We start from the raw sequence: 25,572 nt of genomic DNA, 5'->3' as shown, positions 1-25,572 counted from the left end.
TCTGGTGTGCCAAAGCTCCTCTGAGACCACTCACCAATCGGGGGAGGACGTGGAGGTGGTGCAGAACTAGAAGCATCTGGGGGTCCCCAACCTACAGGACGTGTCTGAAAATACAAGAAGACTACTCTTCCTAAGGAGTCTCAGGTCTTTTGATGTGTACAAAAAGCTGCTGAAAATATTCTACCAGTCCTTACTAACCAGTGTGGTGTTCAACGCTATGGTCTCCTGCAACTCGTGCTCAGAAGATGCAAAATGCCTGAACAAACTTATAAGGAAGGGTTACTCCATCACAGGGCTAACTCTGGACACACCTGAAGCTTTTGTGGAAAAGAGGATGGTGGCAAAATTGGATGTCAAATCCAATAGCAAATCTCCTCCAGGTGGCGCTGTCTTGGAGCACTTTGAGGCACAGGCTCTTCACTCAGGATGTGCTAACAAGCGCCTCTGGGTATCTTTTCTGCCCACAGCTATTAGGCAATTCAATGATTCCTTCCAACATGCCAAACTAAAAGCTGATACTCTGTACATTCATTTTGCAATTTCTGCCTGCTTCTCAGACTCTGTCATTTCAAGGTGTCTTGCTCACCTTCTGTCTGGGTTTTGACTGCCACCAACTGTAGACCAATAGTAGGCTCCCATTACCTGTTATGAAAGCATCATTTGTATTCTGGCAAATACTTCCCATTATTGAGGACAACTCTCAGTGTGCCTCCTATGCCTCTACTCCTCCTCTTGTGGCTCAACATCACTTGCCTGGCAATTCCTCTGTCAATCGCATCACCAAAGCCAAACTGACCATTTAGTTTGCTCAGAGGGGCCGGATGCACACAGATGGAAGCAATTTATTATATAGTAGATAAACTGGCCCTGCATGTCTACATATATAAACTGAGCCCTGTAAAAGCCAAAAAGTTGCTGGCACAGACTTCCTGCTCCCTATTAAATCTTTGACATCTTTAAATAGAGTGTCCCCCATGTGACTGAAAAGTGTCACCTCCAGCTTTAGTTCTTGTCTTAGACCCAAAGGTGTCAGCAAGGACTTTGACTCCTCCTGACCATGCAATCAAAAAAAGTGTTCAGAAAATTGAAGAACTGTTATTCAGGTCAGGTTAGGTTGAGGACCATGCACTGGTACAGCGTGTTGCCGCACCCACCACACGACAAACAAGCTCGGGATCATGGTTGGTAACCACCGAGGTAGACACGTAGTCCAGTCCCACCCTCTGGAAATGACCATCTATCTGCCGCAGCCAGGTGTTACATTGGCGTCCCCCTGGTCTGGTACATCACCTTGGGTCCTTAAAAATGATGATCCCGCGAGCCAGATCACCCTCAGGGAACTGCGCCACATGGCCATAGTGCCGTAATTGGCACTCCCTTATAATGCAGGTAATGTGCCTTGTTTGGGACTCCATGAGCAACTGTTCATTCGACACAAAGTCAAAGCAGCGGTACCCAAGGATTCTCCAAAGAGACCAAAGGAGTCCAATCTTCATCTCAGGTCACTGGACACCATCCATGTCTCGCAACCATATAGCAAAACAGGAAGCATCGGGACTCTAAAGACTTGAACTTTCATCCTTTTGCAAAGATGTCGGGAGCGCCACACACCCCTTTCCAGTGACCTCATGACCCCCCATGCTATCCCAATCTGCCTACTGACTTCATAGGTAGAGTCACCAGAGACATGACTGTCACCGCCGAGGTAAGTAAACCTCTCAACAACTGTTATTGCTAATTTAAATTTTGACCTAAGCAGCAAACCACTCACTGGGTAAACATAAATAAAACACCAGCCCTCACGTCTGTAAAACTCCATATACAAATACAGAATTCCAACATGAGTGCCACTATTGCTAACCTGAAAAAAAACACCACAATGATCCGTTTGTTCATTCACAAATTTGATAGGTGAAAGAGTGTTTGGAAATAACGGTTCATTATAAACAATATTTCTTAACGCCTTTTAAATATAAAAACAAAACATAAAAAAAATTGATTTCAACATTTACAAAAAAAACATTTCTGCAACAGATTAAAAAAAAAAAGTTATATGGAGAACATCCATTTACTCTAAAATAAAAAGTTTTAAGATGAGAGCCGTTTTACGGTTCTCCTTAACAGTTCACAAAAATGCTTTACAAATTAATGAACAATTAATTAATTAATATTGCTTTAAAAAGGCTATGGAAAATGTTGGGGGGGTTTAAAAATAAACAAATTAGAAATAAAAATGTTTGACAAAACTGAATCTAGCCACTGGTGGCAAACCATCTGATAAACTTTCCCTGTTGTCCAGATGAGAAACGGCCAACCAAGACATCCATCCATCCATCCATTATCCAACCCGCTATATTCCAAATACAGGGACACGGGGGTCTACTGGAGCTAATCCCAGCCAACACAGGGTGCAAGGCAGGAAACAAACCCCGGGCAGGGCACCAGCCCACCACAGGGCACACACACCCACACACCAAGCACACACTAGGGACCATTTAGGATCGCAAATCCACCTAACCTGCATGTCTTTGGACTGTGGGAGGAAACCGGAGCACCCGGAGGAAACCCACGCAGACACGGGGAGAACATGCAAACACCACACAGGGAGGATCCCAACCAAGCAATAGTAGGTTATTCAGCTTGTGCCCCTTTATTGTTAAACAACCTTTCCAAACTGTGTGATTTGTCAGCAACAACATTCTGCTCCAGCATGTCAAGTGTAAAGAATGATTTTATTTTCAACAAGGATTTCTCGTTATGGTGCAAAGTGACAGGCAGCTTGCTGTCAACAAAATGCAAACATCTGACAAGCAGGCTGAAGTGTTTTTCATTCGTGATCTACATTTCAAATAAGGAATTTGTTGATCCAAATGTTCTTTACATTATTATATGCAATGTCACGCATGCACGTCAGAGGGTCACCCTCCAGGCTCTTCCCAGGTAGCTGCCACTTTTTTTGCTTCCACAGTACTGAGAAATGGCCCAGTGAGGGTAATTGACTTTACTCCTTCCAGTCCCAGGACCATAAAAGCCCAGCAGCCTCAAGGGAGAGGTCGCTTGGTCACTTGTTGATTGGAGAACATTACAGTTGGAGATCCTTCAAACCCAAAGCAAAACAATAAAGAAAGCATTGATAGGCAGCAATTTTGTTAGTCAGAATGCCAGAGGGTGGTATGTTTTGTTTTTATTAGTGCCATCAAGTATGGTTTCATTTATAGCTGAAATGCATCAGGCATAGCAAAGGGGAATTACAGACAGTGAAATAGAAGATACTCTCCACTCACATTTTTCTGAGGTCTTCACATGTGAGGAAGTGGATAATCACCCAGTGGTAAAAGTGGCTAAGGAGATACTGATTGGTCTGGAAAGTTTAGAGAGTGAAGGGTTGCTTAGATCAAAAAGGGTGAAATAAAACATCACCAGGACTAGGTAATATTTACCTTTGAGTTCTTAAGGAGGTTAGTGAGTACGTATACTGTATAAACCCTTGGCACATATTTTTAGGAAGACCCTGTGTACTGGGGAAACTCCACAAAAATGGCAAATATTATCCCGATATATATAAAATGAGTGATTGGGCAGATCCAAGTGTCTATAAGCCACAAAGCCTAAGATGCATCACAGGTAAACTAATGGAAGAAATTATTAAAGGAAACATTGAGCACCACATGGCAAGAACAGGAGTTTTACTGAATAGTCAGCATGGGTTCAGACAAGGGAGGTCGTGTTTTACCAACATATTCAAATTCTACGAGGAAGCAACAAAAGGATACAAGCAAAGTGAAGCATATGATATTATTTATGTTGACTTTCAGAAAGCATTTTATAAGGTGCCACAAGAGAGGTTGGGCATCAATCTAAAAGAAGTGGGAGTTCAGGATGTTGTCTGTAGATGGGTGCAGAATTGGCTCAGACACAGGAAGCAGAGGGTGATGGTGCGTGGAACCTCTTCAGAAATGGATGATGTTAAGCGGAGTGTCCAGCAGGAGTCAATGCTAGGGCTGCTGCTATTTTTAACATTATACATATACTGTACATATATATATATATATATATACATATTGACACACACAAGCGCATGGGGAGCAGCTTAAGGACTCGACGCGCATTGTGACAGGGGACAATGGCGGGGTACTAACCTCTCTCTCTCCTTCCTGTAGAAAAGACGAAGCTCTGCCGTTATAATCGTTCCCGAATAACTAAGAAAACAACACTTCCGGGTCCCTTTCTCTCCTCTGGTCCCCCACTGATGACGTTCACTACCCATCCACCACCATGTCTTCCCAGCATTCCACATTCCTAATTTCCGGTCCAGTTCTTTAAATTGTCTGTCCACCCATCCCTTTTTGTCTTATGATTTTGTGGAAATATTTGACCTTGTTTGTGTTACAGTATACAGGGCTCAAAACCCAAAACCTTTATGAGTTTGTTCTTGTCTTTATTACAATATATATACAGTAAATCTATATCTATATAAACTGCTCAAAAAAATTAAAGGAACACTTTGAAAACACATCAGATCTCAATGGGAAAAGGAAATCTTCCTGGATATCTATACTGATATAGACTGGGTAATGTGTTAGGAACGAAAGGATGCCACATCGTTTGATGGAAATGAAAATGATCAACCTACAGAGCCCTGAATTCAAAGACGCCCCAAAAATCAGAGTGAAAAAATTATGTGGCAGGCTAGTCCATTTTGCCAAAATTTAATTGCAGCAACTCAAAATTGTACGCAGCACTTTGTATGGCCCCTGTGTTCTTGTATACATGCCTGACAACATCGGTGCATGCTTCTAATGAGATGACTGATGGTGTTGTGGGGGATCTCCTCCCAGATCTGGACCAGGGCATCACTGAGCTCCTGGACAGTCTGAGGTGCAACCTGGTGGCATTGGATGGACCAAAACATAATGTCCCAGAGGTGTTCTATTGGATTTAGGTCAGGAAAGTGTGGTGGCCAGTCAATGGTATCAATTCCTTCATCCTCCAGGAACTGCCTGCATACTCTCACCACATGAGGCCAGGAATTGTCGTGCACCAGGAGCCACTGTACCAGCATAGGGTCTGACAATGGGTCCAAGGATTTCATCCTGATACCTAATGGCAGCCAAGGTGCCTTTGTCAAGCCTGTAGCGGTCTGTGTGACCCTCCATGGATATGCCTCCCCAGACAATCATTAACCCACCACCAAACTGCTCATGCTGAATGATGTTACAGGCAGCATAATGTTCTCCATGGCTTCTCCAGACCCTTTCACTTCTGTCACGTGCTCAGGGTGAACCTGCTCTCATCTGTAAAAAGCACAGGGCACCAGTGGTGCATCTGCCAATTCTGGTATTCTATGGTGAATGCCAATCGAGCTGCATGCTGCTGGGCAGTGAGCTCAGGGCCCATTAGAGGACATGGGGCCCTTGGGTCACCCTCATGAAGTCTTTCTGGTTGTTTGGTCAGAGACATTCACACCATTGGCCTGCTGGGGGTCATTTTGTAGGGCTCTGGCAGTGCTCATCCTGTTCCTCCTTGCCCAAAGGAGCAGATATTGGTCCTGCTGATGGGTTATGGACCTTCTATGGCCCTCTCCGGCTCTCCTAGAGTAACTGCTTGTCTCCTAGAATTTCCTCCATGCCCTTGAGACTGTGCAGGGAGACACAGCAAACCTTCTGGCAATGACACGTATTGATGTGCCATCCTGGAGAAGTTGGACTACCTGTGCAACCTCTGTAGGGTCCAGGTATCGCCTCATGCTACCAGTAGTGACACTGACTGTAGCCAAATGCAAAACTAGTGAAGAAACAGTCAGAAAAGATGAGGAGGGAAAAATGTCAGTGGCCTCCACCTGTTAAACCATTCCTGTTTTGGGGGTCATCTCATTGTTGCCCCTCTAGTGCATCTGTTGTTAATTTCATTAACACCACAGCAGCTGAAACTGATTAACAACCCCCTCTGATACTTAACTGACCAGATTAATATCCCATAAGTTTCATTGACTTTATGCTATACTCTGATTAAAAAGTGCTCCTTTAATTCTTTTGAGCAGTATATATATAAATGATTTAGACAGGAATATAAGTAACAAGCTGGTTAAGTTTGCAGATGATACCAAGATAGGTGGATTAGCAGATAATTTGGAATCCATTATATCATCACAGAAGAACTTGGACAGCATGCAGACTTGAGCAGATGTGTGGCAGATGAAAATGTCAGTAAATGTAAAGAATTACACATAGGAAGGAAAAATATTAGGTTTGAATACACAATGGGCGGTCAGAAAATCGAGAGTACACCTTATGAAAAGGATTTAGGAGTCATAGTGGACTTTAAGCTATCGACTTCCAGACAGTGTTCAGAAGCCATTAAGAAGGCTGACGTAAGGTAGCGTAAGGTCATCTACCGCCCTGATGTGTGGAGTAAAAGTCACAGGAGGTTCTGCTCTACTTTATAACACACTGGTGAGGCCTCATCTGGAGTGCTGGGTGCAGTTTGGGTCTCCAGGCCGCAAAAAGGACATAACAGCAGCAGCACAAGAAAAGGTCCAGAGAAGAGCGACTAGGCTAATTCCAGGGCTACAGAGGATGAGCTATGAGGAAAGATTAAAAGAGCTAAGCCTTTACAGTTTAAATAAAAGAAGATTAAGAGGAGACCTGACTAAAGTGTTTAAAATCATGAAGGGAATTAGTGCAGTGGATCTAACCGGTGACTTTAAAATGAATTAATCAAGAACACGGGGACACAGTTGGAAACTTGTGAAGGGTAAATTTCACACAGACATTTTATTATTTTTTTTAAACACAGAGAACCACAGACTCATTGAATAAGATACCAAGAAGTGTGGTAGACATTAGAGACTTTAGGGAGGTTCCAAACCTATTTCGGATGAATTAAGTGGATAGGACTGGCAAGCTTTGTTGAGATGAATGGCCTGTTCTTGTCCAGATTGTTCTAATATTTTAATGTGTGTGCGTCTAGCAGTGGACGAGTTATCTCAGGGATAATGAAACAAAGAGGTTACAGTGAACTGTATCATTCACTCTAGTGGCAGGAATACTTCTTTAGAAAAACAAAAAATAAATATTTTGTGTGGCCCTTGCAGCCTGGTGCCTAAAACCAGCCATGTTTGTTACAGATATAACAGAAACATAGATGAAAGTAAAGAGTTATTCAAAAGACACAATTGGCCGAGTCATGCCTTAATAAGACACAAAGTCTTCATAAATTTACATCTGGTTTCCTTTTTTCCACCTACCTAGTTGTCCCTGGCAAATGTCCGTGGTCTCTGCTGTGTTCTCAATAAACTGTGCTTGCTTGTTGATCTCCTGCAATAGAATTGCACAACCAGTTAGGTGCTGGTAATCACTCACAGGCACACAAACCAGGCCAGATGTCTTCAGTTTAAGCACAGTGGAGGCAATGTGAGAAATCATGCAGCCTCAAATTATTACCCACTAACACACAGTAAAACTTTACAGTGCCTCCCTTTACAATACAATACAATACAATTTTATTTTTGTATAGCCCAAAATCACACAGGAAGTGCCGCAATGGGCTTTAATGTAACCCTGCCTCTTGACAGCCCACCAGCCTTGACTCTCTAAGAAGACAAGGAAAAACTCTGAAAAAAAAACCCTTGTAGGGAAAAAAATGGAAGAAACCTCAAGAAAGACAGTTCAAAGAGAGACCCCTTTCCAGGTAGGTTGTGCATGCAGTGGGTGTCAAACAGAAGGGGGTCAATACAATACAGTACAGTTTTTTATTCTGGTTTTCTCCATTTCTTCAAAGACTGACCTAAAACACATAGCTAAAACTGTGCTGTGTACCCAACTCTAATGAGCAAAATTGAATTTCACCATCCCAGTGCTGCTAGAAACGGCTCCAGCTTCCCGGGACCCAGAACTGGATTAAGCAGGTTTGAAAATGTAAAGTTATAGTTTATATACAGTGGGGGAAATGAGTATTCAACACATCAACATTTTTTCCATCAAATAGATAGATAGATAGATAGATAGATAGATAGATAGATAGATAGATAGATAGATAGATAGATAGATAGATAGATAGATAGATAGATAGATAGATAGATAGATAGATACTTTATTAATCCCAAGGGGAAATTCACATTCTCCAGCAGCAGCATACTGATAAAAACAATATTACATTAAAAAGTGATAACAATGAAGGTATAACAGATAGACAATATTTTTGTATAATATTAATTATATCCCCCCGGGTGGAATTGCAGAGTGGCATAGTGTGGGGAGGAATGATCTCCTCAGTCTGTCACTGAAGCTGCTCCTCTGTCTGGAGATGATCCTGTTCAGTGGATTCTCCATGATTGACAGGAGTCTGCTCAGTGCCCGTCGCTCTGCCACGGATGTCAAACTGTCCAGCTCCGTGCCTACAATAGAGCCTGCCTTCCTCACCAGTTTGTCCAGGCGTGAGGCGTCCCTCCTCTTTATGCTGCCTGCCCAGCACACCACCGTGTAGAAGAGGGCGTTCGCCACAACTGTCTGATAGAACATCTGCAGCATCTTATGTATTGGAAATGTATTTCCAATGCAGCCATGTACATGAAATTCAGATCAGGCATGGGAAACAACAAAACACAATGGCACAACCAAAGAAATTGTAACATTCCCATTCTTCAAAAATGTATGCCAATAAAGCACATTGAAACACGAAAAAAGCTTTGAACATGCTAACTGTAATGTATTTAATACTGGGTGCAGAAGCCGTTGTTTGCGATAACAGCTTCAAGACGCTTCCTGTACAAAGAAATGAGTCTCAAAGCATTCAGGTGGGATCCATAAAAACGTTATGTGCATTAACACAGGGAAATAGCATTGAACACAGAAAGAAGAAGCAGCACAGCAGTTGATTCCATTAATGAGTTCTCCTGCCTGTGCTGGGTGAGCGCATGCTGGTCGTTTAGAACTTCCACTTTTTGGAAAAAGGTCACCCGCCTCTGAACGCAAGTTGACAAATTATTTGTTACCAAGTGGTCAGGCAAGAAATGTCTCATGATGGGCAAAGGCAAAGAGCTCTCCTAAGACCTTCACAATAAGATTGTTGACAACATAGCAATGGTACTGGTTACCAATAGAATTCTTAACTCCTAAATTCTCCTATAAGCACCATTGGCGCCGTTATTCAGAAGTGGAAGAAACATCACAATGCCATCAATCAGACACGCACAGGAGCTCCTTGCAAGATTTTCAACTGGGCAGTCAGAACATTAGAAAAAAAGGGTTACACACCTCTGAAGGCAAGTTAACAAATCATTCGTTAGCAATCTATCATGCAAGAAACATCTCATGATGGGTGGAGGCAAAGAGCTCTCCCGGGACCTTCACAAACAAGATTGCTGAGTAACACACTGGTCATTGATGGAATTCTTAACTCCTACATGTACCTATTATCACCATTGGTGCCATTATGAGGGATAGAATATCACAGCACAAAAGTATTTCTAAAGATTCCCAACAAGGCAGTCAGGTTAGTTCATGCTGTTCAGTTAGAACTTCCACAATTTGAAAAAGGGTTACCCAACTCTAAATGCAAGTTAACGATTTATTATATTATATTATAACGATTATTTCTTACCAGGCTGGCACAAAGGAACGTCTCATGATGAGGCAAAGAGCTCTCCCAAGACTTTTGTGCCAGGATTGTTGAGCAACATAGCAATGGCACTGATTATTGACGGATTTCTTAACTGGGACCATAACTCCACCATCAATGGGCCACGCATAGGAGCTCCTCACAAGATTTCTGACCAGGCAGTCAGAAGAGCAGCCCAGAAGCAAATGACCGCTTTCAAAGAGCTCCAGAAAGACCTGGAATACAGCTGGTAAAGACCTCACAGAGAAAATAACAGGCAATGCTCACCACTGCCGTGGCCTCCATGCGGCAATCTTCCTGAAAGACTCCACTACTGTAGAAAAGGCATGTAGAAGCTCATTTGAAGTTTGCTACACAGCATTTTGAGAAACTTGTAGATTACTGGAAGAATGTAGTATGGTCAAACGAGACAAAACAATAATGATGTGCCATATTTGGATGAGAAACAGCTAAAACGACCATGTTTACAGTGAAGTTCAGAGGTAGAAGTATCATGGTATGGGGTTATTTCTTTATTAATACTAAGGAATTCAAAGGAAGGGTGAATGCAGCCATGTACCAGGAATTTCCTTAGAACAATCCACCGTGATGATGAGGATGAACAATCTAGTAGGACAATGATCCTAAAAACACTGTAAAGGAGACTCTAGAGTGGTTCCAGAAGAAGGACATAACAGGTGTTGGAGTGGGTCAATCAGCAGACCTACACCCAATAGAACATTTATGGAAGGAATTGAGGATCAAGATTTACCAGTGGGCCCTCCAGAATCTTCAAGATTTAAAGGCTGTCTGTAAAGAAGCATGGACTAGTATGGCTACCCAAAAAAGAGATCAGTCACAACTCGTGCAGAATGCAGCTGCCAGAATGTTAACGAGGAAAACAAAATCCAAGCACATCTCTCCAGTTCTGATGTCATTACAATGGTTACCAGTGCCATTCAGAATTGACTTTAAAATACTGATTATGGTTTACAAAGCCTTCAATAATCTCTGCTCCATCCTATATTTCAGAATGTCTTTCACCTTAAACTCCAAATCATAACCTTAGATCATCAAGTGAGGGTCTGTTTAGAATTCCAAGAGCTAAACTTAAAAGAAGTGCTGAGGCGGCCTTCTACTGTTATGCACCTAAAATCTGGAATTGTAGACCGATAGGAATTCACCAGGCTAATACGGTGGAGCACTTTAAAAAAACTGCTGAAAACACACTACTTTAACATGGCTTTCTCGTTGTAGTGTAACCCTGATATTCTGTATATGCTGTGAATGAGCCCCGGACACAGACAAGCAGACATGTTGCAATTCCACCACCACACGTTTATTTACAATATTTACAGTTCAAAAGCGCACACAAACCCCGACAAGTCCCCCAAAGTCCAGGCCTCTCACACTCTCTGCCTTTCTTCGGGCCGCCTCCACTCTCGTTTCTCCTGCTTTGTCCTCTCCTCACCCGACTCCAGCCTCGAATGAAGAGAGGCGGCCCCTTTTATCCACACCCAGATGTGCTCCAGGTGCTCCCCGGCAATCACCGTGAGGCGGATGTGCTGGCTGTACTCCCGGAAGCACTCCGGGTGTCCCTGCTTCTCTACCCCCAGCACTTCCTGGTGTGGCGGAAGTGCTAAGTTCCAGGGCTCCTAAGGCATTGGGGCGCCCCCTGGCAGTGACCACGGGCCCCTACAAGGTTGGGCTTCCAAGCCCTCTACCCGTGGCCCCCAACACAACCAGGGCGGTCGACCCCTCATGGTCTGGAGGAGGCGCAAGCCCTTCTCAGGTCATTCTGGGCGTCCCGGCTGGGTACCAACCCCAGCCGTCCGCCAAAACGCATTTAATTATAATTTTTATCATATCTCCGCAATCCATACTAAAACCGACTTTCTCTGCTGTTCCTTTTCTGCTTTTCTGTGGTGGTGATCTGCTCCGCCACCACCTAATCAGGATACCATGCAGTCCCTACATTGATGGATTGAAGACCAGAGGTCCACATGACCATCATCATCTAATTCTTCCACATGAAGCCTGAAAGCCATGAGGACTGATTGAGATCATTTATGTTACGTAGAATGCCTAGAGGTGGCTGGGTGGTCTCGTGCCCTTGTAACCCCTGCAGATTTTTTTTTTTTCTCCAGACCCTGGAGTTTTTTAGTTGTTGTTGTTGTTGTTTTTTTCTGGTCATCAGATCTTACTTTAATTTTGTTAATTAGTATTGCCTAATCTTATTTTTATATTTTTCGTTTTTCTTATAAAGCAATTTGCATGAAAATGTGTTATAGAAATAAATGTTGTTGTTGGGCCAAAATCCTACCTGAACACAATGAGAGACATGTTTCTTTGTACAGGAAGGGTCTTGATGCGGTCAATCCAATCAAAGGCTTCTCCACTAAATATCAAATGAATTTCTGTTAGCGTGTTCAAAATGTTTTTCCTGTTTCATTCCACTTTACTGCACATAGCTTTTTATGGATTGGAATGTTACAATTTCTTTGGCTTTGTTGTTTTACTGAGTTAATACCAATCTCTGGGTTAAATTTCATGTGCATAGCTGCATTAGAAACACGTTTAATGAGAAAAATGTTAATGTGTTGAATAATCATTTCCCTCAATGTACAGGGAAGGCATGTTGGGCTGTTTCTGTTCTGCTTGCCCACCAATATTTTGGTGGACTTTTTTCGAATATCACATACCATCTGACATTCAGAACAGCCCATCTTGTAACTCCAACACACACAAGTGGATGACTTGCTGCTCAACCAAACAACCGAATTGTCAAAATGTTTTGGCCATGATCAGATTGTTGATGCCAATTATGGTGGTTCTAGCATCTCAGAAGCAGCTGTCATCCTGGGAGTTTCACACACTACACTCCATGGAGTTTACAGAGAATCGGGCATTAAACAAAAAAACATCCAGCAAGTGGGCAAACAGACCTTCTTACCAAAAGACATCAGCAGAGAATGGCCAGACTTACTCAGTCCAGAAGGGCTTTGAAGTGGAAGGGTGTAACAGCACAAGACCAAGTCGGTGGTCATCACCAAAATTGGACACGTGAAGATTAGCAAATTGCCACCTAGTATGAAGTAACTGAAGTTCAAATGGAGTGGACTGAACTTACTATAAAGAACACAAACCTGCAGATCAATCCTGTGGTGACTCAACTGCTCTGGCACTTGGTGGCCATTTGACAGTGTGGAGAATATTTTGAATGCTTTCTTCCCACACTTTAAATAACCTTAAAATGTGCTTTTCTGTGCTGTGATATGATCAGAATATTTACAGACAAGTCCCAAATACACATTAATATCATTTTTCAGAGAAGACCCCATAGTTATCCTGCATAGCAAGACTTCTGGCCACCTTCAGAACTGAGATGACTTCACTTCCTCCATCAGGCTTCATTTAAATGTGTGAGTCTTGTTTACTGTGCTTGCATAGCAGCACACGGATGAGTTATTTTACTTTTGAGGTGAAACTGTCAGCACTCTGACATTTATGGTTGCCTAAATTAAAACCACCAGAGTAAGGATTTATGATATGAGACATAAAGCTGAATGGAGGTCTTGTTCTCTAGCAGGCAATGGTGGAAAAATGCTTTGCAGTTTTAATAAGTCTCTATGTTTTCCCATAAGCAATCTATTGACACCCCTCTTAAATTATACTGATCATTCCCCTCCCACAGAAATGCATGGGGTCAAGCACCTCTGCCTAGCAGTAACGAGTATTTCATGTGACAACACGCGATCCAAAAATGCTTTGAGGGATGCTGATCACCAAGAAGGGGGGCTATCACTTAACAGGAGGTGGAGTGACTCCCCCCAACTGAGAGCAGACGAAAAGGTTTTGTTTTAGATTATTATCAGCTGGGAAACTGGGATTCTCTGGTGGAAACAGGAACGTTTGGCATGTTAAGTGCACCATTTAACCAAAGATCAGAGGCTCTAATTAGAGAGCCAACAAATGAAAGTCCTCACTCCTCAAGGTCGTGCCCCCCAACCCACCAGCTGGAAAAGGTCAGCACAAAGGTGCAGCTTGTGTTTCTTAGGGCATCTCAAACAGACAGAATGACATTCTGAATTCAATGGAGTTCCATGTAAAAGAATCGCTGCACTTTATACATGCTGCATTTCTCATTTCTAATCTCATTAAATCTTAGTGGTTTGCAGGGGAAGTATTATTAATAATAATAATTCATTACATTTATACTGTTTTGTCATCTATATAAGGAAACTCTCATGTGCCTCATTTGTATTTTAAGGAATTCTATTCTCTGTATTGCATCTTGCCTGAAGAAGGGACATGGGTTGCCACGAAAGCTTGCATATTGTAATCTTTTAAATTAGCCAATAAAAGGGGTCATTTTGATTAATTTCTCATTTAGATTCTAATAAAGGAAGACCCTGTGAATTGACATCACCAAATTCTGACTTACAGACAGACAGACAAAGAGATAAAGAGTAAAAGGCACTATATGATAGATAGATAGATAGATAGATAGATAGATAGATAGATAGATAGATAGATAGATAGATAGATAGATAGATAGATAGATAGATAGATAGATAGATAGATAGATAGATAGATAGATAGATATTTGCCCTCAGGGTAAAATGTAACTTATTACAGAAACACAGTAAAGAAGTATGATAAACAACAACATCCCCCCTCAAATACACACCAGAATTACTAAAAAGAAAAAAGAAAAAACTTCTGACTTGGCTAAAGATGAAAGGTGCATTCACAGCCACAGTGAAGCACAATAATGGGTACTACCCAACAACAGTATGCCCCATCAGAAGACACCTATTTGGCAAACAAAAGTTGCGAACATTGTGAAATGTAACATTAGAATTGTATAATGTGACAAACACAAACACACAAAGCATAGAGAATGAATGCACAACATGATCCAATAAAAAGAATCAGTGACAGCTGCATATCTGATAGAGTGCCAGCTTTAACAGCAAAGTGAGGTAGGCTGTGCCCCAGCTAAAGAGCAACATGTCGTCAGTTCATTTTGAATCATCCCCAAACAGTTTTCTCTATTAATGTTTTGCTGCTGTCTTTGTCAATTCATACATTTTATGACCTCATTTTCCTGTAAAATTTTGAATACATGCTACATTTTAGATGCAGAACAAATCAATTGCTTTCCTTTTCTCATACGTTCTCCTTCTTATGACTGCTTCATTGCTTTAGCGTGACGCTCGTCTTTACGCTGCATTTACTTAGGAAGCTGTCATGTGACAGAACTGTTATGCAGGAGAATGTCACGATCTTCTGTAGAGTCTCTATGTGTTGAAATGCTCATTCAAGAACACACCCTAAATATTCATTGACATACTGTTGGCCATAAATACCAAAAGTGTAGAGATTGTTTTGGGTGTGGCAATATGTTAAGAGTTATTATAAAAAATTAATATACACACACTCACTGAGTAAATAATTAGAACATATTATTATTATTATTATTATTAGGAATAAGTTATTATAAGACTTTCTCCAGTCTGCAGTAGTCCTCAGCAGGAATTTCAAGGCCCTCTTTTGTCGTTTAAGGAATGGCTTTCTTAACTGCCACTCGCCCTGTCAAACCTGCAGCACAAAGTCTCCTCCTCATAGTAGAAACTGAGACACCACTGGACTCACTGACACTTTGATCATTTTTTTCAGATTCTCTAAATGAAAAGCCAGCACTTCTAAGGGTAATAACGCTCTGTCTCATTCAATTTGTTAATTGCTGTTTTCTTGCCATTATCACAGGAATTTACAACTGTGTACTGAGTGATTTTATCCAAGTAGTACTTCAAAGGGTGTAGTAGCACAGTCTGTTCCAACTCTGCTTTAAGACACACAGGGTTTTACATAATCAAAAGAACTTGGGACACCCGCGCAAATTGTGTGCTTCAACTTGCAAGGCTTCATTTACTTCAATTGGTGCAGAACATCTGTGGGTTGTAACCTATTAGTTATTCCCTAAAGAAGGCCCATTTATAAAATTCATAAATTTCTTTATTTCAGTTGTTGCTAACCTAAATTTTAAAATTTAATCCTTTGGCAGTTTACTGCTTACCTATTCACCACTTTAGGTCATTCATTGCATTTCAAATGATTAAATGTGAAGAAAAACTGGAGTGGTAGAGTGTTGTACTGTATTAGCAATTGTGGATGCAATGAGAATTTGATTACAGAATGCCTGAAGAAGTTGCCTCTAAAGCGTGCATACTGTAAACTTTTTAGATAGCCAATAAAAGGTGGCATTTTGCTTGGCTACTCATTGTAAGAAAAACTGAAAACTGGAAAAACACACATGTTCTAAAGCTTCTGAGATTTTATATATCAAAAGTTTTAGAACATGTATATGTATTTGTGTATCTACTGTATAGACAATACAATGTGTATATATATATATATATATATAAATCTCTCTCTATTTATACAGTATATATATATATATATATATATATATGTGTGTGTTTGTAGTTGGAGATCCACAAAGGCTGCGGTGGCCTGCCCGGAGTTTGTTTCCTGCCTTGTGCCCTGTGTTAGCTGGGATTGGCTCCAGCAGACTCCCATGACCCTGTAGTTAGGATATAATGGGTTGGATAATGGATGGATCCACAAAAGGAGAGAATGAATCACGTATCATAAAGTAGCAGGATGGTCCAGATCTAATTATGCAATTTTCATTACTCTATAACTTATTATGTTTATTACATATAGAATTCACAATAAAATTATTTTTGTTGCCGATAGATGGCAGCACCTGCCCTGCATTCCAAAATGGTGGGGAGATGGTTGTCAGCCGAACAGCAATGCTTTTGTCTTGCATTGTTTTCCTGCATTGCATTAAACCATTAGACCACCCTATATATATATATATATATATATATATATATATATATATATATATATATATATATATATATATATATATATATATATATATATTTATATTATATAATAAATACATATACATAGACATATGCACACAAACATTGTATTTATGTCTGTACAGTAGATACACAAATACATATACATGCATCTATTTATATGTACAGTATACATTACAACATTCTGCCCAACAAAGCTCGCCAGTCCAATCCACTTCATTTGTTCTAAATAACATCAAGTTGAGTTTTGAAGGTCCCTAAGTCCTAGTGTCCACCACACTACTTGGTCTTTATTTCCATGAGTCTGTGGTTTTTTGTGTGAAGTTTACCCTTAACAAGTTTCCAACTGTGTCCCCGTGTTCTTGATGAACTCATTTTAAAGTCACCGTCTCGATCCACTGGACTAATTCCTTTCGTAATTTTAAACACTTCAGTCAGGTCTCCTCTTAATCTTCTTTTGTTTAAACTGTTAAGGCTCAGCTCTTTTAATCTTTCCTCATAATTCATCCCCTGTAGCCCTGGAATCAGCCTAGTCGCTCTTCTCTGGACCTTTTCTTGTGCTGCTGTGTCCTTTGTGTAGCCTGGAGACCCAAACTGCACACAGTACTCCAGATGAGGCCTCACCAGTGTGTTATAAAGCTTCAGAAGAACCTCCTGTGACTTGTACTCCACACATCAAGGCGCTATATAACCTCACATCCTCTTAGCCTTCTTAATGACTTCTGAAAACTGTCTGGCAGATGATGGTTTTGAGTCCACCACGACTACTACTGTAAATCCTTCTCATAAGGTGGATTTTCAATTTTTTGACCGCCCATTGTGTATTCAAACCTAACATCTTTACTTCCTACATGTAATACTTTACATTTGCTGACATTAAACTTCATCTGTCACAAATCTGCCTAAGCCCGTCTTCTGTTCAAGTCCCCCGAATTATCTGCCAATTCACTTAGCCTGGCATCATCTGCAAACTTAACCAGCTTGTCACTTGTACTCCTATCCAAATCATTTATAAATATTAAAAATAGCAGCGGCCCCAGCACTGACCTCTGCTCTACATCACCCTTACTGTCGGCCAATTCTGAGAAGGTTCCTCACACCTTGACCCTCTGCTTCCTATGACTAAGCCAATTTTGCACTCATCTACACACAATACCATGAACTCTCACTTCTTTTGAGTTTGATGCCCACCTTCTCATGTGGCACCATATCAAATGCTGATAGCCAAAGAAATGACTCTCGCATTTGGGTGAAATTGACCATGAGATGCTGGATTCAGTACTGATTGAGACTGTAGTTGGAGAAAAAATTGTTACATGCCTTATTTATTTAAGAAAGAGAATATGATAGTGAAAGAGAGAAATGAAAGTGGGTAGTTGAGTGGGTCACCACACCCTAGAGGGCATACACATCCAGCACAGGAAAGGACCAGAGAGTAGATAGGCTTTATGTACACACATGAATTGATATAACTGTCCTTCTTGCAAAGCTAAGACATTTTAAATTATGTTAACTGTACTCCTGCGATGGAATGGCACCCTGTCCAGGAACTGTTCCTGCCTTGCACTCTGTGCTTGCTGGGGTGGGCTCCACCTCTCCTGTGAACCTGCTCAGGATAAAGCGGGTTTGGAAAACAATGACTGAATGGATGTTTTTTCCTTTAATCAGTGCTCCTTTCGACTGATGTGCACATGCCATGTGTTGACATACGTTTCCCCAGATTAAAGCTCCAGGAAGTGATGATGGTGATGGAATTGAACACAACTGGAGCCTGGGCTGTAGAGCAGAGCTGACCAAATCACCAAATGGCCGTCTCAATCCACAGTGTTGATTTACTGTGCAAACGTCAACAAGTCGATTAACTTTCCTATGCTCCAATGGTAAAAAAAGTAAATAAACAATATAATTAGCCAACCGAATCTACGTATATATAGGGGTGGGCAAAAGCAGCTTTGCAGTTGTTCGTATGGAAAATGACATGCAGTTTATGATTATTACAATAGCTTTATTAACTTCATTAAGTCAAAAGAATGTCACAATGGCACACTGCACTTAGGTACAATCTCGTAAGTGATCAAATTGCCGGCCTCACATACTCACAATTATAAACCTACTTTTGCCCACCTCTGTATAAAAATAATAGAGCTAAAGGTGCTATAACACATTAAAGTTGACGACATATTTTTTGTATACTGTACATTGCACTGTAATGCCTCTGTGTTGTCTCATACCCTTTTTTAAAAATCAGTTGTACAGCATTATGAGCCAACCTACACTACTGTTTTTATTTGGTTGATGCCAAGTCAGATTACAACATTTCGCATACAACTGGTTCAACTTCTTTTGTTTTTTCAATCGGAGCACAAAAGTGCGTTGCTCATTGTCATACAACGTCAGTACCGGGATTTGAATCCACAACCTAAGGGTTTGAAGTCCAAAGCATTTAACTACTACACCACACTACCTGATTATAAAATAAATATAATAAATAAATAAATATAAAAGCTAAATACCACTGACTCACTCATCACGAAATCTCCCGAACCATGTGGACTTGGGACTTGAAATCTAGAATGTAGGTTACCCTTTGGCCGATAGGTATATAGGCATATTTAAAAATTTCATGGTCCAAGCACGAAATTTCTTATAGTTTTTTACACCCCGTTTGTATGTCTGTCCGCTTTTCACGAGAGAACTACTTAACAGATTTAAATCGGGTTTTTTCTATAATTTGCTTGAACATTCCGTTGATTTTGCAACTTTCTCGTCGCACTAAGAATCATTTTTCGATTTATTAGCGCAAATCTGAGAGAGACTCATCGGGCTGCGGAGAAGGGGGCGGGGCCCTCCTCACTCACACGTCTGACTTGGGGTGTAACCTTAACTCCGCTTAGTTAGCGAATGAGAGAACTACGTAACGGATTTAGATCTTTTTTTTTCCCATAATTTTCTTGAACATTCCGGTTGATTTTGTGACTTCTCTAATTGTGCTAAGAATTAAAGTTCACTTGCAGGAGCGATATATACACGCTAATCCGAGACAGAGGCTGTGGGCCGAGGGGAGGGGGAAGAGTGATGTCAGGATGGGGATGACTAGTAAATAAATAAATAAATAAATAGATAGATAGATAGATAGATAGATAGATAGATAGATAGATAGATAGATAGATAGATAGATAGATAGATAGATAGATAAACAGTAATTGAATGAGTCATACTACTGCCAGAGAGGGTGGGCTCTGTCGCGTACTCGGTTTTGATTGGTGAATTACAACTTTGCACGTATCAAAAAGCCGCAGGTTTCCCATGACCACCACAGCACACGCTCCGTGCTATAACTGAGCACATCCGTGGTGGAGTGCACGATTGGCCGGAATGACTGCACAAAGCAGCTTCTTTAATTCAAAAAAGCCTTAAATCTGCAATCCTCTCAGTTTACTTAAAAAAAAAGACCCTTCAAAGTTAAAGTTACAACATGTTATGTTTTAGTTCTTTTTATGGGCAACACAGTAGTGCTGTGGTTAGTGTTGCTGCTTCACAGATCCAACACATTATCATTATAGAGCAGGGGCATCGCTAGCTTCCGCTCTTATTGGGGGCTCAACTGCAGCTTCCTGATGAGCGGACCCTCTTTGAGTTTTCAAACTGTTGAAGTCCTGGTCTCCCATGGAGTTTCATGCTGTCAGGTGACCATTATCACAATGGGAGAATCTAGGGATAGCTTACAGAACTTCAGGGGCTATAGGCATTTGTGTCTTAAACAGAAAAGCCCCTAGAAGTCTCCCCCTAACTACACCACTAATGTGGAGTCTGCATGCTTGCCCTGTGCGCCTGTGTAGGGATCTCCCTGCATTCCTAAAAATAAAGATGCCAGAAAGGTTCTTCAGAGTGATGCCATTGGGGAACCATTTTTTGGTTCTTGGAATACCCATCCACATGAGAGCTCCATTTAGATCCATAAGAGGCTCCACACAGTAAATAACCATGAATAGATGGCTACAGATTTGTGAAATTATCAGTATGCTGCTGCTGGAGTATGTGAATTTCCCCTTGGGATTAATAAAGTATCTATCTATCTATCTATCTATCTATCTATCTATCTATCTATCTATCTATCTATCTATCTATCTATCTATCTATTATATAGTGCCTTTCACGTCTTTCTATCTATCTATCTATCTATCTATCTATCTATCTATCTATCTATCTATCTATCTATCTATCTATCTAAATACCAAGGGCTTGGGATTTTAGAAGGACTTTTGCTGCATACAGTACCACAGGATAAGTCCGGGTTTTCTTAATTTGTTAATGTCCTGCTAGGTAGCCTACCAAAAACTAAAGATTTGAGGTTGTTTTCACATATTATTTTTTCCAAAGCACAAAGATCCAACTTCATATGCAAAGTACCCTTCCCAGAATGAAATGGTGATTGGGCAAATAGTTTTTTGCTGAACTTTATGACCCAGTAAATTACCATAAAGTGCCATTAAAAAAGCAGTATTTTTGAGATTGTGGGTACTGCAGTTTTCCTTTCACAACACCAAAGTATGCAGAGTGGGTTGATTGGCATTTTTAGATTGGCACTACATATGAGCATTTGCCAGTGAGCTCTGTATCTTAAACCAAATGTTGTCAGGAAAGGCTGATACCCATTCCCCCAAATTAAGCTTGATTTGATTTATGTGGATTCAGTTGAGAATGTTACGGATTTTATGAACACTTGACAGAGAAACACTGCAGGAAAGTAAACTTTAAGAAGGCAAACTGAAATTCTGAGAAGATTTTGCATGGTGTGACCCACTTTCAACCCCCCTAAACTATAAAAGGCTTCTCCTTGCTTTGTAAATAAGACTTTGTTTTTTGTTGTTGTTGTTGATCTCTTAATACAGTATTATAATAAAAGGACACCTGCATGTTGAAACTCTTTCATCAGTTAAAGTTGTGATCACAGGCATGGAACCTGGTTTTCAAAGAAAGGCTACAACTTTCAGATGAGTCATCATAAGGAAGGAGTCAGGGCCGGATTAAGACCTTTAGAGACCCAAAGCACTTAAAAGATTTTGATGGCCTCATATATATATATATATATATATATATATATTTTTTTTTTGAAAAGTATCGTACATCTGGCAACACTGAGCTGCACTCACTCTCTGTGGACAAATGAATGAGGCAGCTGACATGACCAAGACAAGAATGATCACATGAGCCTTGGTCAGTCATGTGGCACTTGTCAGATTCAATTTTTTTTTGTATTCCCAAAAATATACATCAATAACCTCTGTTATTATTATTATTATTATTATTATTATTATTATTATTATTATTATTATTATTATTGTATATATTTTTTTCCCTTTAATGTGGGAACCCCTTTTTGTGGAACTTGGTTCAGCTGCGCCATTTGCAGTTTTGCACCACAAGGTCCAGGGTAAATCCAGCAATGGAACATTTCTGTGGTGCTCCCCTTCCCCTGATGCCGCTTATTTTGTATAACGGTTAATCCATCCCTGGTCATCATAGCATAAACAGCAGCATGGCAGAAGTAACAATCGCATCAGACAACACTTTGGTGATGGCGGCATTACCATGTAACTTTTATTATTGTTGTTTTACTTTATTTTAATACGCTAAGAACTACACACACATCCATGTCCTAATTTAAAAACTACCATTCCATAAATCACGAAGGCAAAAATGGAACTATAACGAAGGTGAAGTGTACAATCATCAGGTCATTAATGGTTGTGAACAAAAGCGGACGAGTTTTGCGGAGTTTTAGCGTAAGTTTTATTGTAAGCCCATTTGACCGATGCTTGTACTTGGAACTAAATCTCTCACATGGGAAGGCGCTATATTACAGAAGCGTATTAGGGTCAAAGAGAAAAAATTAGAACAAAAGTGAAGAAAAAAGTCAATTTCATGATAAAAGTAATTTCAACTTTAATCACGAATGGACTTTTTTTTTTTCTTCACTTTGTCCTTATTTTTTCTCTTTGGCCCTATTATGCTTCCGTACTATATCAATAAACTGTGCTATATATATATATATATATATATATATATATATATATATATATATATATATATATATATATATATATATATATATATATATATATAATTATTATTTAGTAATGTATTCAGAACCGTTACAATTGTGTTGCCATATTATTTAATTTTAGTTTGCTACGACTGTGCCTGCTATGCCAATCTGAGGATTATTATTATTATTATTATTATTATTATTATTATTATTATTATTATTATTATTATTATTATTATTATTATTATTAATGTTATCGTGGCGCCCTGTCCAGGATTTGCTCCCAATGTAACTCGATTATGTTTACCAATTTGGATAAAAGCGTCTGCTAAACAAATAAATGTAAATGTGTCCCTGCCTTGCGCACTGTGCTAGCTGGGATTGGCTCCAACAGACGCCCCATGACCCTGTACACTGCTAAACGGGCTAGAAAATGACTGAGTAATGCTGTTGTTGTTGCTGCTACTGGATTATTATCTATGCTGTAACCTATACATTTTTGCAACTTCCTCCCAATATTTATGACGGGCCGGTGCCTTTGCATATCGCCTTGTATTGTAACGACAGCGAGGGACACGCGGACCAAAGAACTCTACAGCATATTGACGATGCCATTCAGTAAAATGTTCATTTCCTGACTCTGTTCAAACTTTCAGCCACACTGTATGTTAAAGGTCTCTTAAGTTTCGCCGTTTAGTTGACAGGGTAGGTGTCTTTTGGCTTGCAGAAATAGGTTTGAAGCAGCCGAGGTACGCTCTTAAAAATAAAGATGCCAGAGTGGTTCTTCAGAGCGATGCCACAGGGGAAGCGTTTTTTGGTTCTACAACAACATGAGGATTCCAGAAAGAAGCTTTATTGATTTAGATGCGATAAAAGGATCCTCACAGTAACTAAACATGGTGACTGATTTGTGAAATACCAGCGGCTCGTGACTTTAAAAGGATTCTTTCCGCATATGTCCGGTAACAGAAGCTATATTCGTGTTTTCTTAATCATGTTAGTGTCCTGCAGCCTGCCATACATTAAAGATTTGTTTTTCTCTTCTATACATTAGGAAGTTTTTCAAAACACCAATCACCAACTTCATTTTCGAATAACCCGTCTGAGAATGGAATAGTGCTTTGTCAAAAAATGATTCAGTGATGAACCACACAACCCAGTAAAGAACCATACAGTGTCATTAAAGGACCAGTTTTTAAGAAAAGCGTGCAGGAGGAGGTCATAGCTAAGTTTTTTTTCGCATTCAATTTTGTATTATGCATTTAATTGATTTTTATACCATTTTTGCCTGTTTTATTTTAAAGCTAATCACATTTTTATTGATAATCTTTTTTCCAAAAATAATATATATTTTTTTGTCCTCAGGGAATGCACTGTTTCGCAAAACCTGTACAACTATACGTACTGTATGTGAATTATGTGTTTCATCTCAAGGATAACAGAATAAGAATTTTACGATGTATGGTGTTTGCGACCCCTCTACTGTTGTTACCTGATGCTGGCTTCACGGTCGTATTAGTTATCGTGCCAGCCCTGCAGTCGGGTACACGTTAACATGTTAGATTTTAAAACTTTATCATACCATGCATTTCAGATGCAACTCATCCAGGACTGGGCGTCATGTAACAGACTGTCATTTTTAACAAAGATGAAGCCAGATTGTACAGAGCCAGCAATATAAATCGGCACCAAACACTGTAGGGCATTAATAATAATAATAATAATAATAATAATAATAATAATAATAATACTTTACATTTATATAGTGCTTTTCTCACTACTCAAAGCGCTTTGCAAACTGCGCGCAGGTAGGACCCGGGACGGTAACCCATGTAACCATTTAAAGCTATTCGAGCAGCCAAGCTTGGCAAAACGCAAAACTCGATAAAATAAAGCAGGAGATGCCCACCTTTGGTCGTAGCCAGACCACAGCTTTACTCGGGTCCGAGTCCACCGGCAACCCGATAGATTCCTGCACCGTAGGGAACTCTGGATCTTCAAACAGCTTTTTGCTTTTGAGACATTCGCTTTTCAGACTTTGGTAGTCTTGGTTTTTAAACTTGATGGGATTCTCCCGAGAGCCTTGTTCCTGCAGAGTGTTGGCCATTACTGTCTGGAATGAGAAGGACGCTTGAACGGACTCCAAGATCGCGGCTGCGGAGCGTTATGTGGTGTTCGACCTCACCTCAGCGGCAAAAATAGCACTTCGCGCCCGAGGCCCCGCCCTTTCCTGACACGCTCCTACACGCTCCTGCGGCCAGCTTCGTACGCAAGTGGCAGATGCAGACGACACGCGGCAGGAACGAACTCACTTTAGAGACGAGGAAACTACATAGGGACGGCCGTACATCACCCTTTAAAGGTTTCTAAAACACCGAGCTGGACGTTGAAAAGTGACTGAGTATCCGACCCAGCCAAGGTTTCTATTTGATGTGTACGCGAGCCACTGTCCTTGTCATTTTTCGGAAGGTTTCCATGTTTTCTCAGCCTAAACAAAGAAACTAGCTAAGATGTATGCTAAACTTTGGCACACTTATAATGGAACATTATTGGGTTGTGTGGTTCTTTGCAGAACCTTTGTCTGATAAAGAATTACTGTATTTCAGTCTGAGATGGGCTCTTTACAAGAAGTTCTTTGGGCTTTGTAAACGTTTTTAATATGTGGACAAAACAGAATTCTTGAATGCATCAGTGACGTGTGGTGAGGTTCATGGCTGGTGAGGCACTGACTCCTTCAGAGTTAGATTTACAAATATATAAACCCAAAAGAGTAGCTTATTCACTATTCTACTAGTAGCATGCACAATAACTATTGGTTATGTTTCATATCTTATCAGCATTCTTTACACACACACATAGGTGAGGTAAATATTTGGATAAGAAAGAACATTACATATAAAGCGGCGGGTGGGAGAGAGAGAAGAGAGCGCATTCGCTCTGCACCCTCCATGTGTTCTAAATTTGCTGTCGCAATTCCATAATTCATACTCATACAATACAATTGAAAGTATAGCGTGGTGTACA

The 25,572-nt window shown here is 40.5% G+C and overlaps 1 protein-coding gene across 1 annotated transcript in view; it reads right to left on the bottom strand.

The window, feature by feature from the left end:
• Positions 1 to 24,758, bottom strand: part of capn12 (calpain 12) — a 137,289-nt gene extending 112,531 nt beyond the window's left edge. Inside the window, exons 1-2 of the mRNA XM_039768143.1 lie at positions 24,458 to 24,758; positions 7,247 to 7,316 (exon numbers count right to left, since the gene is read on the bottom strand). Of these exons, the coding sequence (XP_039624077.1) occupies positions 7,247 to 7,316; positions 24,458 to 24,655 (268 nt within the window). The 5' untranslated portion in view covers positions 24,656 to 24,758. The remainder of the gene's footprint in view (positions 1 to 7,246; positions 7,317 to 24,457) is intronic.
• Positions 24,759 to 25,572: the final 814 nt, after the last annotated feature.

Source organism: Polypterus senegalus, chromosome 11 (genome assembly GCF_016835505.1).
Source record: "Polypterus senegalus isolate Bchr_013 chromosome 11, ASM1683550v1, whole genome shotgun sequence".
Classification (NCBI taxonomy): Eukaryota; Metazoa; Chordata; class Cladistia; order Polypteriformes; family Polypteridae; genus Polypterus; species Polypterus senegalus.
This window is presented reverse-complemented; position numbering and strand designations above follow the sequence as displayed.